At 43.4% G+C, this 19,607-nt stretch overlaps 1 protein-coding gene across 20 annotated transcripts in view; it reads right to left on the minus strand.

Annotated features, from left to right (window-relative positions):
* Positions 1 to 19,607, minus strand: part of LOC116843001 (dystrophin, isoforms A/C/F/G/H-like) — a 557,622-nt gene that overhangs the window by 396,237 nt on the left and 141,778 nt on the right. For all 20 annotated transcript variants that reach the window (XM_032812942.1, XM_032812944.1, XM_032812923.1 and 17 more), the window contains one exon: positions 11,563 to 11,668. In XM_032812942.1, coding sequence (XP_032668833.1) covers positions 11,563 to 11,668 — 106 coding nt within the window. The remainder of the gene's footprint in view (positions 1 to 11,562; positions 11,669 to 19,607) is intronic.

Genomic DNA, 19,607 nt, shown 5'->3' on the forward strand with positions numbered 1-19,607 from the left:
CTCCCTGTCAGAAAATACCATTTCGTTTCAAACGGCGACCTCTGTACATGTAATAAAACATAATTTACAGAGACAACCTTATCTCCGAGAGACAACATTAAAATATTTTTATTTCGGAGATTATATTCCCCTTCTTTCTCTCTCTCTCTCTCTCTTGCTTTGCCCATATAAATGACGGGAATCTGTCTTCATTGACCGAGGAATTTATGAATCTGAGATGTAATCAAGAGCAATACAAATAATATTTTTTATGTCTCTCTACACAAGACGTTCATAAAACTTACCATCTTTTCTCTCCCTCTTGCTCTTTCTCTCTCTATCCTTCTCTGTCTCTAGTCACGCCGAAACATTCCTACAAGTAACTAATTATTGCGTTTCGCGAAGAAACTTAATTTCCGGAACGAAGCAAACGTCAAAGAGCATACTGCTTTGGATTGTAAAGTTTCCGGGCTTGCTATCAAGGACTCCTTAATTAGCTAAATGTCATCTCCAGCGCTACCTCGCGGTGTACAAATCCCGACGCGAACGCCGACGATTACGTATTGCGTCGAATAAACACGCGATACAAAATTAGTCAAAACGTTATTACGCTCGCGAAGGTCTCTCTTCCTCGCCTCCCTCCTCAACACAAACTGTTTCGCGCGCGGAATATCCAACGCGAGAATTCAATTCCGCGTTAATTATTCAGTTTCGAATACGCGAGTTCAAGAAGACCCGACTTCTCTCGGTGAGAACCCAGCCCGAAGTCACGATCCCCGAGACGAGCGAGGGAATGGCCGAGGACACGTCGCGAGGCACAGGTAACATCCATCCCTCCGCGCGATCCTCGCACTAATTGACATAATTAAGCAATTACGCAATTAAGCGAGTGAGACCGGGGGGCAGCTTGACGTTCGGCCCGTTCTACGTTACGCTAAGTACGTATAATTTGGGCGATATGCAACTCCTCTAAGTCGCCATAGATTCAGAGAGTAATTGCGAAGTGCCGTTCGGCGCCGTACCGACGCGACACTGCGGGATGTGCGAGCGGCAAAGTTTTGTCTCGGTACGGAAAAGTCGGTCGCGAGATTCTCCGGGAGACTCCGGGGGGAGGGAGAGAGACAGAGGGCATAACGAGAAAAGACAAACTGGAGAATGCCTGCAATAATGCAGATCACGAATGCGCGGTTTTCCCACTCGAAATTCTGAAACTTATTAGGAGAACACGCCTCGAAGTGAAATAGACACTTGAGCTCGCGACGTGTACATCTCGCTGTACAAAAGTGCCCAGTAAATCGCCGACCGGTTGCTCGCGCGCCTCTACGAGAAATCCCAGAAACGTCGCTCTTCATTTCACGTGTTCTTTCGCTTTTGCGATGCTCGACATTAACTCTCTACTGCCCATCTGACTCTCACTGTTTCATCATCTCACTGTTTCATCATTATTTATTTCCAATATGAATGTTATTCCTGTCTTGACTGATGTATGACATAAAGTCACAATATGGCTACCTCCTTTTAGTATGTTAGCAGCAATAGTAACTACCCAACGTTACTTCTTTTGGGAAAATAAGAAATTAGAAAAGTAAAATTTCACCTTATATTTGTTAAGTTTAGTTTTACACATTTTATGTATATAACAATTTTTTTAAATATCGACAATTAATTTGGACGGTAGAGGGTTAAATGGCCTAATAATCACGAAAATAGAAACTCCTAAAAACATGCGCGCTTTGCTTCGAGTGAGAATATGCAACAACATATGAAAAGAACATTTGATTAATCTAATCCGACTTTTTTCCCGCGGAAATGTTAAAATTTTTTTCGTTGGCATATTTACAGCTTCCGTCGCTTGGAGAGAGAGATTATTAAACTATTATTAGCATATTTATTAAATAAAAGTCGACTTTGAGTCGCTCCAATAATTTCTGAATGGGAGATAGTGCCGGAAACACGAGAGGAGATTGTCCTGCACAACACAACCAACGCCGACACTTTCTAGCGCCAGCACTTTCCTTGCTCGTCGAAATACGGTATCTGCCTGTTCCATGAAGCGGCGATAAGAACGCAGGGTGTACGAGAACGTAACACGCGCCACGACAAGAATTACGTTACTCCTCGTGAAACTGAAGATGCTGCAAATATCGCAGCCGCCCCACGCGGAAATTATCGTTAAGGCCGCCTCGCGAAATATTTACCTGTTCTCAGCACACGTTCAACACTGCTCCCTGACGTATACGTTCCGCAGAACGTTCCCGAGCCTTTGATTTACGCGGCGAGCGCAGGCTGCCTTTTTTGGCGAAGATTGAAAATCTCTCGGATAAATAATCGGTACGCCGGATTTTTCTCACGTACATCCTTTCAACTTGGCTGTTTTTCCAGCAATTTATGCAATATCCGCACGTGTGTCTGTGAAAAATCTCTCGCGTAAATCGACAGATTACGTAGCACGTCAAACGCGCGCGTTTTAATTTATTAGTCCTCAAACGTGAAACAGACGAATCGCACGAAGCGCGTTCAACGGCTAATTGAATAAATATTTGCAGAAGAGTCGTTCGTGTTTCGCTAATCGATCCTGACGATTGCAGCGACTGAGGCAACGAACGTAATGGCAGGGCGAGTCTTTTCTGTGTTTCGCAAACGCGCTAGGGTCATTTACGTATGAATATCTTCTGGACGGGACATGCACTGTTAATTTAGATAAGTAAAATATATATATAAAATTGAATATTTGCATATGTTTATATGTTCCTCCTATACAGTTCTAATCTAAATCCTTTGACCGATCTGGACCAAATTTAGCATAGTTACTCTCTAGGACTTTACGGAAAATATAGGCTTCTCTGAAACTTGGACACTTCACCCTCTCTCTCTGATTTCATCTCCTTGACACTTTGTAGTTAGTATAAAATATTTTTCAAGTAAAAAAATTTTTTAAAATCTTAAGAAAACCTTAGCTTTTCATAAAAATAATTATATTCTATTCTATTTAAATAAAAACATTTATAGGTATTTATAGGAGAAAATTTATAGGTAGAGTTATAGATAAGTATATGTGCGTCAGTACTCATCGAATATATGTATATATATATTATATATATAAATTTTTTAAAAACATTTATCATTTTATAAAATATATCGCCAAATAAAACATTTTTTTATATTTTTTATTTTCTGTCGTAGAGTGTAAGGGGGAAGTTGCGGTATTTCAACTGAAGGAGTGGTGTCCGAATCTATTCAAGAGAGCCACAGCGAAAATATCCGAAATATCGTAGCCTATCTGTTACCGGTAATTAGACCTCTTACTCTTACAGAATGTTCGATGCAGAAACTTTTATGTCGACGGTCAAGATTGAATAACCGCTGACTCGGAACGAGTAAAGATTGCTCCGACGGGATATGCTGGCTCATCGATTCCGTTATGAAACGACATCCACTAAGGATACTGGGCAGAATCTGTACTTATATTCGCAACAGGTTGCGAGTATCCCGAGGATATATCTTAGAAGCTGTTAAAGAAATTCGTCTAACCGTCTTAACCGAAACGGTGGGCTTTATCAGCCGTATGACGAATGTTAAAATCGATACGCCCTGGGTACACCATACAGGGAGGGCGCAAATGCGGCGGATATTAAGTACATATCGCCGCGCGAAATTGTCAACGCGCAGCGAAAATCACGTCAAAAAATATTTATATGACTAACGTGCGCCGAGGCTACGTCGAATATTTCGAGCACAGCGGCGAAATCACGATTTATTAGTCTAACAATCGTCCATCATGCAATCACTCGCTCAGCCTCAAGCGCACGCGCTCTATTTTCGGAACCGAATTTCCGCAGTAAACGGAAAGCCGTACGCGGCGTTAACAGTTTCATTTCGCGTTAGCCGCCAGCCGGACGAGAGACGACGACGACGACGACACGCGTGGGCAAGTGTAAAATTACGAGGGTAAAACACGACACTCGGCCGGTCGATGACCTAACGCGTTAGCGCGAAAAATCAACGAGAAAAAGAAATTAAAAAAAGCCAAGACAACGAAAAATGTAACTGACAAAAAACTATTTTTACATGGCTTCTAAGTAGCCAGTAATAGGAAACATAACCATAATGAAAAATTCTTGTTAGAGGATCAACTCGACTATAAATTTATCCCATAAGTCTAATCAGATTAATTCTGATCGGTTATCTCGTTTGTGTAAGGCAGGGCTCGGAACAGTTTGCCAATTTCGGCCGATTCTCGGGAGCTACGCCTTCTATCTTCCCCTTGCCTCGAGCGGATCACAAAAGTGACGGTCGAGCCTCCAAGCTTGAAGCCGTGACTGGCCGCGACCGTCACTTTTGAGGCCCGCCGCGCGGCAAAGGGGAGATAGAAGGCGTAGCTCCTGAGAATCGGCCGAAACTGGCAAACCGTTCCGAGCCTTAGTGTAAGATGATATTACCGAATTCTAATTAATAATAGTTTCTTCCTCTATGTATTAGTCACAAATATAAAATAAAATAATATAAATCTTGATAAAAAACTGCTATTTATAGTAATTAAGAAGCAAAGCAACAGTAATGTAGCTGCTATGACTGTCTTACTTGAAAAATTTATACAGTTAAAACAAAATTAAAATAAGGCTCTGATTTATTAATAATCCTTATCATTAATAAATTCCTGATTTCCACGCTGCACCGTATGATTTATCAGGATCTGATAACAGATTGGATCAACCTGATCAGAACTATGGGATCAATTTCTAGTCGAGGAAATATTGCATAAGAAATAAGCATAACACTAAAATTCAAATCGTTTAGAAATACACTCTTTTAAATATTAGAAAAATATATTAAATAACATTTATATTAGATTTCACACAGCATCCAAGGTACCTCTTCACACTAATAGTAATAGTGAACTACTTTGTAGCTGACTATAACTATCACTGCATGAAGTCCTTGGAAATACTAACTCGAAGTACCTATCATCCGTTGTTTCTGACCCGGCTAAGCCGCGAGGAATCTAAAATAAGCAAGGTTTCTCGGTCGTTATGAGATCGTCGCGATTTCGCAGTATTACTTCTCCGCGAACGGGGACGACTAGCAGATCCCTATGTGTGACATAATACGCAGCGATCGAATAACGTAGGAAGAATAAGGCTTATTATAGGCGCGATTTATCCCTTCAGCTCGCAAGCATTAAACCATAATAGACATCGCGCTGGATGCACGCACAACATTGTTCGCTTTGAAGTGCCCCTTGTATGCGTGCCGTACCAGACGCAGCAGATCGACCACGACTATCGCACGCACCGACGTATTAACGCGCTCGATGTGCGCGCGTTTGTAACCCGTATCCGGTAATACCGTGACGCCAATCTACCCACAGGAACCCGCGTGACATTCTGAGTGTTCCTAAAATATCGCTCGAGTCCTACGCACTGAGCAAAAAAATTTTGCTAATTCAACGAAATTACAGTACCCACGACAAACGATGTGTTCATATGGCACAGCAAATGACTCCGTAGTGGGAGTAAACGATTTGTTACTTTCAATTCGATGTTCTGAGCAACACTTCTGTAGTGGAGACATGACTCTAACCTAATCTAAATAGACGAGAACAAGTGTGCTTGAGATTGATATCTCAGACGATATATGTTTGTCAAAATGATAAATGATGAAAAATAATTAGCAACGGTGACTGTTCGATCTGTTTCCCTGATGATCATCAGACAACAAACATACTTCTGTTCCAAGGAATAATCGACAGGGACTTTTCTCAGTATGATTTTTCCGCCAAGGATGTATCGTGACGTTGAACCATCGAACATGTGCGCGCGCCCACATGCGACCGAATTGAGAAGATACGACGAAGTAAGCGCGTTTTAGTTGGAAAGTATTCCAATTTCCAAACGAATCCAGTTTCGGATTCCTCAACGTCGCGGCTAGAATGCACGATGCGCACGGTCGGGGGTAACACGTCAGATTAATCGATCGGTTTTAATTTCGAGCTACGCTGATAAAGCGAGGGAGTACGCGCAGTACGGCGGCAGCAGTGAACGCGCGCGCGAGAGGCATTTCCTTCCGGTAAGCCGAGCGTCTTAGCCGCGGAGATAGAAACAGGCAGCAGGCTTATCTCGAGACGTTTTCCCCCATTTCGTTCTCTCTGCTCATTCGTCAGGGAAGTCATAGGAGCGCCGCCAGTGAATACGGAATTCAGCTGGGCAGGATAGGGAATCGATGTGACGACGACGACGACGATGACGACGACGACTATGCACGCGTTAGTAGGATGAATCCCTCTACCTGCAGCTAGCTCTCGCAGAGAATGGAACAACGCGCGCGCAGGTAGTGTCGGTCAGGTCAATGTATGGTAAACGATTGAGGGAAAATCGATAAATCGGTCTTTTGCGAAAAATATCCGCTTGGATACTCGTATAAGCCGCACTTGCGGGAGTCCGGACGCGCTCTGAAATCTTCTCGAGCGAAAGTTACGATGCCTCCGGCTAGGTGAGTGCGCAGGAACGCAAGTTTACTACCGGTGAGCGCCGTAAATAAATAAATTTGACAAAAATCAAGGACTTTCCATCGACCACTCAACTGGGCTCCGTTAAATGCTCAGCGAGTCCGAGTATCGATCATCGCGCGCGTTACGCCGAGAGGTCTTCAAGACAAATCGATTTCTGGAACTCCCAGCCCGGGCACACGGACATAAATCGCTGGGCTTATTTGGGCAAATTGTAAGAGCCACGCGCCTCTATGCACACGCCGGCTATAGGTAAACCGGCAGCGATATTCCGGGGCCCAGCAGCAATTAACTCATTATGTGGCCGAGATATATTATGTCTACCTCGGTATTCTTGATTTACGAGCCGCGCGGGCCGAACGAAATATGCAAACGTATGCGCCGTAAATTACAGCGGACTGCTGCAAAGTTGCGAATTCGTGATTTATAATTATCTTGGAACCGCACGGCCAACTGCTGCGATACACCGACAAAACATAAATATCGACGCGTCACGTTACGACTGCGGTGTCTCTTTTCGCGGTTGAGAACTTTCAAATCGGAATCTACATGGGGAAGAGAAAAAGATTCGCCGTCACGACTGAAAATCTCGCTAGCCTAGTAAAGATATAGCCGTAATAATAATGTAATAAAGTCGCGGAGCGATGTAAGATTTGTAATTGTACCTAATACATTTTTATATTACGTAGCAAATTTGTTAGTACAGCGAAGACAATTCTCTATCACACAATTACAATTCGAAAAAATACAATTCGATGTATGCAACTAATCTTTTTGTTGAAGCATCAAAGAAAATTTGGTACATTTACGAATTTCATTGTTGCTAAATAATTAGTTGCTCCCGCAACAGAAGTCAGCTAAAGCAATTATACTCGTTGAAGCACCAGAAATATTTTTATCAGAAATGATATATACACCTGAAATATATTACATCAATACAAATACACACGAATATAAAAAGAAAAATTTGAATTGCATTGGGACGGAAAATAACAGTTGGATTTTGGTTAGATCAATTATTTTTTTATCTCAGTGTGAAAATCGAATCGATCGAATCCGCGCGGATCCCTCGCGAATCTCGTTGCTCCGCGTCGTGACAAACGGCGCTCACGATACCGCGACCGCGGTTAGAATATCGCGTATGCATTTCGGCAGTGCATAAATCTACGCCGATTAGAAGGGTCGAAAACGCCGTAGGAACCGCGCGGTCGAGAAGGCACCGGGCAACCGAGAGCCCGGCAATTCCAAGACGGTGCGAGTTAACGCCACTTAAAGCGGCTCGGCCGGCAATGCCGGCAGTGCCGGGGGGATGAGCGTGGCAATCTATGCAGGTGAAATGTGTAGCGTGTTCCGTATGCTTCGTGCTCGTAATTAAAGCCCGGCAAGCAACGGCAACACTCCACCACCGCGGCGGCGGTGCGGGCGATGGCGGTGGCGGTAGCGCGGGCGCGCTCGATAGCTTGCCTATTATGAAAAATATTTGCGAATATCCCGAAAACACGACCGCGCTTTTCGCGCAACGCGGCTCTCGCTCGGTCGTTTTTTTTTCCCTCGTCTCTCCCGCCGGCCCGTGTATAGGTCACGTGAAACACTCGATTGAACAAGTGTCAGGGCGAGATTTGCACGTGAAAAACATGCTCGCTTTTCAATGATCCTTCATCGGCGGTCTGGACAATGCGGCGACACGCGATTGCGAATTACATTCGTCCAGCCACGCTATTTATCGATCACACACACGCTTGTTACTTCGTCACGAAATATGCGGGAGAGGTGTGCCGAACACGCGACGCGAAAGACGTCCGTAGCTGGGACGGGGCGCTTTTGGCGAAATTCAGAGGTCCATTGTGCGCGGGAATGCACACCTTATCCCTGCAGAAAGGATCAATCTCGCGTGTTAAGCCTTTTCAAGCCTCGAACGCAGACACGCCAACCGTAATCCGTAATCTACGGTCAAAGAGAAAAAAATTCCACCGGCCGCTAACGAACGATTAGCGGCGTGATAAGCTCCTCCTCGTTCGCCATTAAAAAGCTCAACGCGCGTAAGATCGATGTGATTTATCCTACGAGTGCCTGAGTGTAACGTCCCGTGGTGAGAGTGAGGAGACGAAGGGAGCGAGCGTTACCTTCCCGATTATTATCGACTTTTTTACTCAATTATTCGAGCAAGCATATCGAGAGAAGCCAGTACACGGCCAGCCTTAACGAATAAGTGTAACAATAGCGGTTTTATTCGCGGGCGAAATTACTCGAAGGATTGAGTACGGTTCGCGATGCATACGAGAAATTAATAATACACGATGGTAAATTTGAGTGTAGTATTCGCAGTTCTCTCGCGTAAAACGGCAAGTGCCGAAAACAATGGGCGAATGAATGGTTCTGGTTATAATGCGCGGCAGAGGATAGAACCAGACGCGTCCGACAAGAAGCGCGACGCTAATGTAGAACGAACAAAGCCCGCCGGGAATGGAGAGAAAATTTCAGGTGCCTTGAAATAATTAGCGGCTTTTGCGAGTAATCTCCTTCGTCGACTTCGAATTGCGGCCATTCACGTAGAATTTGAAAACTCCGGTAGAAGCGAGCGCGACGACGACGATGACGAAACTTTTAAATTAATCAACTCCAACTGTCGAGGAATGTGAGGATATTGTGAATTATTAATGCGCTTTTAACGATCAAGGGGCGTACGATACATTTCGCGAATAGGACGACATGGCATCTATGGGGCAAGTGCAGTTGCGAATTGCGAGATATTGCCGTTACAAAATCCGAGGATTTAAGGGGATGCCATACTTGGAAACTTTACCGACGAGATACTCATTTTCTTCCGCAAAGTTCATGTCGTATTGATTGCACAGAATTACAAATATTTTTTTGTACAACGGAAATACGTGCAAAAATTAATAGAAACGTTGTTCAAAAAACACGATGAAAACGATAAAAGATTTCAAGATTGGCACCTCGAGTTGTCAGTTGGCGTAAGTATTTACTTGATACACAAGTTCTGCAGAGCTTATACACACCGTATGTGTTTGCTCCGCTTAGGAAAATTTTAAAAAACATTGCTGTACCTTTACAGCTAGAATTTAGAAGCTTAAAAGTATACAAGTATTTAGAGAAAGAAATAAGAACGGCGAAATAAGAAGGAAAATTTTAAAAAACATTGCTGTACCTTTACAGCTAGAATTTAGAAGCTTAAAAGTATACAAGTATTTAGAGAAAGAAATAAGAACTCGCAAACGAAGATATCAACCAAAAAATAGGAAAAAGGGCAATTCGAGTTCAAACACAGGACTAATAGTGCTATATACCATATGGGTAAAAAACCTTCCTTGTGTTAGGAAATCGTGTAATATTTATTGAATATGAATAATCAATATAAAACAATCATACGTTTCGGCTCAACCATGAACCCTCTTCAATGATAATAAAACGTATGATTGTTTTACATTGATTATTCATGTTCAATAAATATTACACGATTTCCTAACACAAGGAAGGTTTTTTACCCATATGGTATATAGCACTATTAGTCCTGTGCTTGAACTCGAATTGCCCTTTTTCCTATTTTTTGAGTATACAAGTAGTTTGCAGATTTCTATACATATATATGTTTTCTGTTCAATATGATGAAACAAAGCAGAACACATTTATACATTGGGAACAAACTTCAATCGAGACGAATATAGTCAAATTAACGCAATCATTTTATTACATATAAGCAAGAATATCAATATTGTTGGTTATATATGAGAAAATTATTGTGTTAATTTGATTATATTCATCGATTATATCAACTAATTTATCTTCATCCAACGCCATATAATTTTATTTTAATATGAATTCTCCAAACAAGAATATTCTTTCTTTCTGACGATCGGTTTTTACCTTATCAAATTTTTCCTTATCTCTAAAGTTTGCCTAATTTAGCACTTCCTTAATATATGTAAGAATCTATTAATGTGTATCACAAAAGAACAATCTGCAATGGGAAATGTGTTGATGCTTCGTGCCTCATCACGCTGTCGCCGACGTCCGATGATTAATCGGAGCGCGACAATTAATTTTAGAACGATCTGCACAGACCGAATTTACATCGATCGACCCGTTGCAATTTATTACAGTCTTCGGGCGAGCAATCAAAGCCGATAATTAAACTTCTAAACTTCGCTCGATTGCGGAGAGTGCCGCGCGGGCAGGATTGCTTCCTCTCCGATATCAATTATGACGACAGAAACTCATTAAATCCATTAGATTTCGCGATGCACTTATCGAGTGCTTGTCAGGAAAATATTTTCGTTTTTCGCCTCAGAAAATTCGCACCTAACAACTGGATCTGTCGCCAGACCAATTTTCCTATGATAATCAACGTCGTTGATGATGCGATGATGCGTATTATTTTGCAGGTTAAAGAAGAAACGATGAACATAACATAAAAAAATTTACCAACCAATGAGCTAAATATATTGCGCCACGTACGCGTTACTGCCGCCGTTTGATTAACAGTAAACTGAAAGCGCTTAATTAACAAAAATCGCAATAATATTCGCGCAACGCGCTTCGAAAATACGGTTCTCTCCCACCCTCTTGTCTCGAGGGGGTAGTTCTGCTATGTAAACGACTCACACTTGAGAACAGCGAAAACAGCTCGCGCGACGGTATTGTATAAAAGTTACACGACGGCTGGGAAAGCACCGAGCGTTTTTACGGGTGACGCGCGTCTGCGCGACGCGTCGGAATGGCAATAAGTAAGTAAGTAAGTAAGTAAGTAAGCAAGCAAACGAGTCGAGATTTTTCAGATACGAGTGACGGTTACGAAGCAGTTGCAGAGAAGTGAACGCGCATCGGTGTCGCGCGTTTGATATTCAAATAAGCCTCCAAAGAAAGGCGCAACTCTCGCGCATTTCACGTCGGTCAACGTGAGGAGAACGTTAAAACGAGATCGCCGTACGCTCGCGTCGTTGAGTACACGACGTACACACCCACGCACACATAGCCACGACAAGCTCAGGCACTTGACGTGCCGTTAAGATCCGCTATCGCGCTGGAAAAATACGCAAAAGTAGAGGGAGGGAACTCACCCTTGCCGTGCAGCTGCTGCCGATTAGTGTCGGCGCGCAGGTTTTCGGCCGTGTGAACCAGTTCGTCCAACTGCGGCTTCTTCTGCTCCAGCTCTCGCAGGACGTTCTGCAATATAAATCAGAGTGACGTAAGCATTATTACGGTGTGGCAGGTGGAGGAGGGAGGGGGCTTCCCAGCCGGTTAATAACCCCGAGCGAGGTAAGATACGGCGCGGCTAACGCGAAACCATGGAACTCGCGTCGCGAGCGAGCTAGAGTACATGGAACGGTGACGCGGCGCACAGTCTATAATCGATGCGGCGCTGAAACTGCTGCAAATTGCAGCCTAATGACTAGAAGTCAGTCGCTGTGCGACGTAAACACGACACATTCTTTGTCGGTTGAAAGTTCAACGTGTCGACCGACAGTGACGTGAGCGCGTTTCGCTAAAGAACGTCGAGAACGTTTAGCTACCTTCCGCGAAGCTTCGCAGCTGTTGGCAGGAAATCGTGTCGATTTCCCGTCTCGTGAAACGTTCGATGCTGTGCCAGCAACAGCGCCAGTCGCAATCAATTCACCGCGGCTTACACGACACATGCGACATTTTTAATTGCGTCGCACAAACAATGCAACACAGGCATATTCCGGCGTGAAATGAATTTCCGCCCATCTCAGAATTTTTCCCGTACAGGAACATCCTGTACATTCGTGCGAAAAATGAATACGCGAAAGAGGAAGATTCCGCAATGAGATAACAGTCTATCCCACTTGGCATGATTATGGATATCGAAAGCGCGAGTTTTCCTACATGTATAGATCGGCACAACGTCTTTATATAATATATTCCACGAAACATTCAACGGTCGATCACCTGTTTTTACCATATATCGCTGTAGCTGCCTTTTGCCGCACGAACCTATCGATCGCTCGTAAGCTTTCGACGTACTAAGCTCTAGTCTCGCGGTTCGTTGTAGCAACCGCTACACGACCTTTCACGAGGACAGATATAGATCAACATCAGCCTCCGATGGGCTAATTAACATGTAATCCAGTCTCAGAGCTCGTCATCGAAAGGATACTCGGGGCTGTATTGCAGCAAAAATGATGCAAAATTACATTAAATAGTAGCACTAATTTCCGGCAATTTTGCACATGAATTTTATTTTACGATGATAGTACATTTCATATAAAATATAAATGTATTATATTCATGATTCATATTTTAAGTGGAGTAAAAATTTGCCTATTTTATTAAAATACAAATGTTTCTTGTCTTTTTAATTAGCACAAGTCGTGAGAATTTTCTTTATTCCAATATAATAGGACAAAGTCGAGGCGAGAAAACGTTTATAGAACCGCGAGTTTTAAAAGGATTACAATCACAATAACCATGTTAAATCTCGTTGATCCGCGTCGTCCCAGATAAAGGATACCCCGGGTCCTCGCGCGCAAGTGCACCGACTTCTAATACGATTCTCCCGCTTGGATTGCCGATAGGATTAATCCCCGTAATGTCCACCAAGCACGAAGTGTTCATTAGGTCCGGTACTCGTTACAATTCTTCTCCGATATCAAATATCGCCTACGAGGAAGAAACTGAATTTCGACAAACGGAAGGGAGAGAAAAGAACTCTGAGAGAGATATTAACGCCGCGCGATAACTTCTCTCCTGCTGCCCGCTCCTGAGTCCGATAACCAATTCTTCCGTTCGTAAAATTACTAAACGTATACTTCATCGATAATCGATGTATCGAGTAGGCCGAGGCAGAGAATCCCGAGAGAGATTCCGTCTTATTCCTGCCAGTCCCATCCAATCTCGCTAGAACCTCGCCGCCGGGATCCTCGCCGCGGCGGATCTGTCGTATATAATATATAACCCGCTGAATGCACACGTTCACAAATTAGCCGGCTGCCGGAAAACTGGCAGATTAACTTGTTAATCTAGCTAATTCACTTTGTCCGCCGGTATTATAATCGCGCGCGCCTAGCTTAACGCTACGTACATACCTACACAGGCGCGTGGACACACGGATATGCGTCCACATACAGCTCTTCTTGCGCGATACGCAAACGAATTACATTCGTTAGCAAATAAGAAGATTATCGTTCACTCCTCTACTTCAGAAGACTCTCTTTTCTCTCTCTCTCTCTCTCTCTTTCTTCCTTCCTCCTTTGATCCATTTCTTTTTATTATTTTTCCAGGCGCGATCATAAGAAACGGAGCACATAAAATATTGACGACAATAATAATCGTCACGATCACGCGGCGCATTAATTTCATTTATATTCCATCCGCACGCTGTATTAATCTTTTACGACGCAGTAAAGGGAATCGTTAATCCACTTAGTAGTACTTTTACTTCCGCTTTCTATGTAAAGTGAAGTTATTTACATCCCTCTAACGCGATCGATCGCGCGTTACTTTCATGTCGTAAACCGCTCGGAAGACTAAATATACACTCGCTTTCCAAAAAGTTCCGCTCGCATTAATAGCGAGAGTTACGGTACGCTACACGGAATTTCCCCATATTCTATGCGCGATATATAGCCAGAAAAAGGATCAGCCAGAGAATAGAACTGTATGCAATATTTCCAAGTACAGTGTGTGTGTGTGTGTGTGTGTGTGCGCCCGCGCACTGTTAAGTATCAACGGAGTATAAAGCGGATCATTTGGCGGAGCGAGCAGTCCGAATGGAGGAGACGTTAGAATTTTACGTAATAATCAACGTTGAATAGGGAATATATTCCGCGTTTACTTTTCGTCTTCCCCCTCCCCTCCCGGCCTCTCCAGACATTCGCTCCTTTAATTATACCCGCTCTTTTTCCTCGCACTTACGCGCGTCTTTTCATAGCCGAACAAAGGAGAGCGTCAGTCAAACCGAAGAGGGTGACCATAGAGCGCAGATAGGACACGTTAACCAAGCCTCCACTCTCTACTTCACTCCAACCCATAGCAGAAGCCAATGGCCTGACACATTTCCATTCCCCAGTAGTAACCAATAGAAATCCCGTAGGATTGAATTCGATGAAACAGGAGCCGCGAGAATTCCATCGGGTATCCGGTGTCTCGACTATTGTGGACGTTATCGTTTACGTCAAACAGCAAAATTCCGAAGCCCGTGAAAGTCCGCGCGCGCGCGCTCGTCACCCTCCCGAATCGCAAGAAATCGCTCGCGAATTCGTATCGATCTCGACCGACCTCGTCGCCGCCGCCGTCGTCGTTTCTATCGTACCGGTCGAATTACACCGATCAAATCGGCAAATTACCGTGGCTTCTATAGCATAATCGCGATATGCGGCCGTGATATGTTGGAGCAGCTTGTGTACATTGAATATTATAACGGGCCAATCCGTACTATTGCTTCCTAATGATGCAAGCCGCGTCGATCTCCATGAACGTGCGTTAATGGTGCGCATTTTCCGACAGAAATTCAACACGAAGGCTGCGCGTGGCAGATAAGCGCGATTGTTCCGACGGCTGATACGGCTGCTTGTAATGGATATGTGAATTAATAATTGGTTTCACCGCAAGAACGACGAGTGCACGTGAGAAGCAACGAATTAAATTTCTCCGGAAGGCAAGGATTATGATTTAAAAGTACATAAATATGACTGCTTACGGCTGCATATTGTCCGATTAATTACTCGTACGAATCCGATTTCAACGATCGATCAGCCGGTAATCTCCCATGGAACAAAGTATCGACGCGTTCTACTTCGAGACGTCGAGTGAAAATAATCTTCGACATGTCGTTAACGTCGCGAGACTTGTGGGGGGATCCATTGAAAGAATTCGCGCTTGTCGCAAATCGACGGATTTGTATCCGCGCGATGTGAGATGTCCTCTCTCGACGCACGTAATGAATTCACTGCGGTGTTAACTACGGTCGCATTAAGCGACGTTACAAGAGATAAGTCCGTTAATTTCCTTTTAACGGCATTCTCCTTCGTCTCCCATCGGGCACGTTAGACCTCATACACTGGTAATTAAGTTTTAATCTACGCGGAATGACCCTCGGTATAATCTGGCAGAAAGTGCACGCGCGAACGTCGTCGGCGACGAGTGCGATTCACGTGAGATGAATCACGCGCGGCCGCGAATAAATCTCGCGTAATACCGCAAAATGAAATGCGAACGCGTGCGTTTAACGCGCTCGGGACGTTTCAAACAACCGTGCAAACTCGCACGCACGCGTACCACACGATTCTCGGATGCGTGATGAAACTTTTTAATAACGGCTAATAACATGTACATAACCTGTCTCTGGTTTCGAAACATCCCAAAAATATAATTTCACTCTCAACGAAATCATCTTTCATATATGGTCTCAAATTCTTCTGAAAAAAAAAAAGGAAAATATTCTAACACTAAAAAAAAAAGAAATCTAGTTGCAAGTTACTATTCAACCTGCAATTACATATTCTGAGCGAAAAGAGTGGTTTATCTACAGAGTATTCTTATTCTAATGAAGAGGAATAATATTATGCCCAGAATATTTTCCTTTTGTTCTCAGAAGAATCCCCTTGAGGCCACATAAAGAGGATTTCGCTAAGGATGAGATTATATTTTCTGGATAAACCAGTCGAAGGTGTATCAACATATTTTAATATTTGTGTGTGCGAACCCGAATCGAAATTTCGGTTCTACTTTTGACCTTAATATTTTCCATCGATCTCATTAACGTTTACTTTAATACTTTGAAGCCTATATCAACTTCTGTTGATTCTATTCAACCTACCAACTTTGACGAGAAATCTTTCTTAGAAATGGTATTTCGTGCATTTTCTGCCATTTAGAAGTGCAAAGTAGAGTTTAAATTTTCATGTGTATTACACATACATTAATCCTTTAGTATATACATATGTTAAAATGGTCAGATCCAAAGTAGGATTACAATTTCGAAACTCGGGAAAAGTTAGAAAATATTCCAACTCTCCCAAAAAAAGAATCATAACAAATAGTAAAAAGAATGCTAGTTGCTAGACATTATTTGCTGTAATTCCATATTCTAAAGAGAAATTTTTATCGAATGAGTAATTCTAATAAGAAGAGTAATAATACTGTGCTCAAAATGTTTCCTCTTTGAGCTTTTAAAAGAATCCTCTTGAGGTCACGTATAAGAGGATTTCGCTAAAGATGAGATTATATTTCTTAAGTAAGAGTCACTCCAAGATGTACCAACGTGTTTCAATATTCAAGTGTGTATGTACATGTAAAAAATATATGCTATATTATTTATACAGCTAATTAATATGTTTGGTATATGTAATTTTATTGTTTCTAAACGGTGTCACTCATTTCTTCGCCCTCCTCCCGTCACAGGATCGTATAAACCATTATTGCTTCAGCGATATGATGACATAAGTCCGAAAAAATCTATCGAAGACCCGAGTCCACGCAATAATAGCATGCGAAATCTCTCGCATAAATATACATTGCACGTATAGGTAAATGCTGCAGTCTCTGCGAAAGGGTGAGAGCGCCCCGTTCACGGTCAGGCCGCGAGTAAACGGCTCGTCGAAGAAAATTGGACACGAAGAAAACTTTTGACGTCCCATTTAGCGCAATTCGTCGAAATGTTCTCGCGAGGGAGGCAATTTACTGGGAAGTAAGCAGAAAGTTCGACGTAAAACTTGGCACGCCGCGCCACGTCGGGAGCGTTCCGACAACGACCCAAACGTGTCCCCGAATCGCTCGCACCGACTAGACGTCCCCGGGAGAGAAATGTGTTTGTTATTCGTATTATGAGAGAATTATGCGGCTATCGGCGGCAACAAGTCCGCAATAAAATTTACATAAAGTGTTACGCGGACGTCGCGCTCAGCCGCGAACGGACTTTATGAGGCGCTTTAATGAAAAACCGTATTTTCCCTCCTTCAGCCCCCTTCTCTCTCACCCTCTGCTACCCTCTTTCCTATCGATGTTCTCGTTGAACAACGCGAAAAGCGTCGTTCTAATCGTGATGGGGATTAAAAAGTGCTCGAAAACGCGACGTCCCCAGTGTGACGGGGATTAAGAGATATTCGGGAAAAAGAAACGCGGCGAAACTTTGTAAACCGCGCCGTACTTTACGAGAAACTCGTTTCGGCGAGGATGGGCCGAAGAGGTGGGTGGGAGAGGTTGGATATACGGCCGATTAGAGTCGTCGGCGGTAGTAGTTGCCGGGATAACTTCTCCCCAACTATGAAATATTCCCTCATAAGCGACGCGATGCGTCTTACCCGGTAATGTCGTTCATTATCTGGAGTGTAGAGCGCGATGACCGCAATAAGGCGCGCAACTCACTCGATCAGCTCGTGCATTATTTCAGCGAACGCCCGCGAGAGAACGTCAACAGAGGATACATGCTCTCAATGTCGCCTGGTTTTCTGCGACAACCCATCTCCCTCTTTCTCTCTCTCTCTCTCTCTCTCTCTCTCTTTCTCTCTCTATGGACTACATCACTCTCGGCACTTCAATTACATTCTTTTTTCCCTAATAACACCCCGTGCGATAACACGCGTGATAGTCGGTGGGACGAAAAAGCGAGATTCATACTCGCGCCTCGAGTAGCAGAAAATCGCGACTGCGGAAGAGAGGAGGAAGATATAAAAGAAAAAAAAGGAAAAACGGAATCGCGAGTAACGCAAGAAGGTCGAGTCGCGTTACACAGCGAGGTAGGGCGAGATATCGGGCGGCGCCGTGGCAGAAACCGTTGCTTCTCTGGAGAAAATAAAGGTACGGCAATGGAAAAAGAAGATGGAAAAGCCGAGCAAAGAGGAATGATTGCACAACAAGAGGATATCTCGTCGAGAGCTGACTTGCACGAGAGAGCGAGAGAACGAGAGAAAGATAGATAAATAGATAGAAGATAGATAGAGAGAGGGAGAGGACCGACAACAAAAATTTTGTTGTATCTTTGGCTCCCTTTCGCATGCTTATCCGCGACGTTACATCGTCTCGGTGGTTTTTAGTATGAAATATTTCTGCGGAGAGATCGTAAATTGCTTTTCCTCTCGCTCGACGCACCGCCACGGCGTCTTGTCTCCGCGTGACGATAAGAAAAATTCGAGGCGCGTCTCAAACGACGCTGTTATTGCGTCGTCGTCGTCGTCGTCGTTGTCGTGAACAAAGCGGACGGACAAAGCAAGTATACGCGAAATTATTGAACAACATACGAGCATTCCGAATACATCTTGGAAGAGTGTATCGTCGGTAAAAGACGATGCACCTTTTTCCCTCCGGCCGTTACCGATATCGACAGGCTTTGCGCAAAGTTCTCCTGCTAAAGGTGACAAACGGGACGGTAGTTGCAGCCCAGGATTGGCACGATACACCCGACGGCTCTGCCGCAACGATAAATATACATACAATGTCCGGAATTTTATGTAAAGTCTACAAAATACACAGATAGCGAGTGTCGCTCACTTAAAGCTATTCGTGTGCTCAGTCTACGTCATAAAGTACCTAAACGTCGTGCAAGTTCAATAAACAATAAATATTAACGACGGTCAAGAAACGAATATCGGCTTATTGTAGTTATGAACGCTACATCGATTATTTCAGACATATAACGACGTGATAGATTTTAGATAAGAGAGCTTCATCCCCTGCACTCTCTCTCTCTCTCTCTTTTACTTGCATTACAATCGATTAAATTCTTTCTCCCGTCCCTTTTATCTTAACAATCGCGATCAGTATTATTATTATAGATCGAAACAGAGAAATAATCTATAAAAACCATTTCTCACGAGACCGGACAAGTGCTTTTAAGTCAATTGTTTCGAATATCTGAAAAATGATCGGTTCAAGGACCGATATTTATTCGGGTCTTGTACGTTTTTACCAGTTTTATTAATCCGCCAAGTCTTCTCCTATCGTCCTCACATATTGCGTTCGTATCTCGAGATGTGAGAAACCAATCCTTTGCATAAATAATGCACTAATAAATAAATTCAACGTTTCGTTCTAGCAACTCGAGAATAAAGTAAAGAACTGGGATTCTAAAGAATACTCGTACATTGGATCTCATCACAATACAAATGCGGCATCGCAAAACAGTTTAGACACAGTAAACTCCGGAGCG

Source organism: Odontomachus brunneus, unplaced genomic scaffold (genome assembly GCF_010583005.1).
Source record: "Odontomachus brunneus isolate Ranch 3 - 2012 unplaced genomic scaffold, Obru_v1 Obru_scaffold_029, whole genome shotgun sequence".
Taxonomy (NCBI): domain Eukaryota; kingdom Metazoa; phylum Arthropoda; class Insecta; order Hymenoptera; family Formicidae; genus Odontomachus; species Odontomachus brunneus.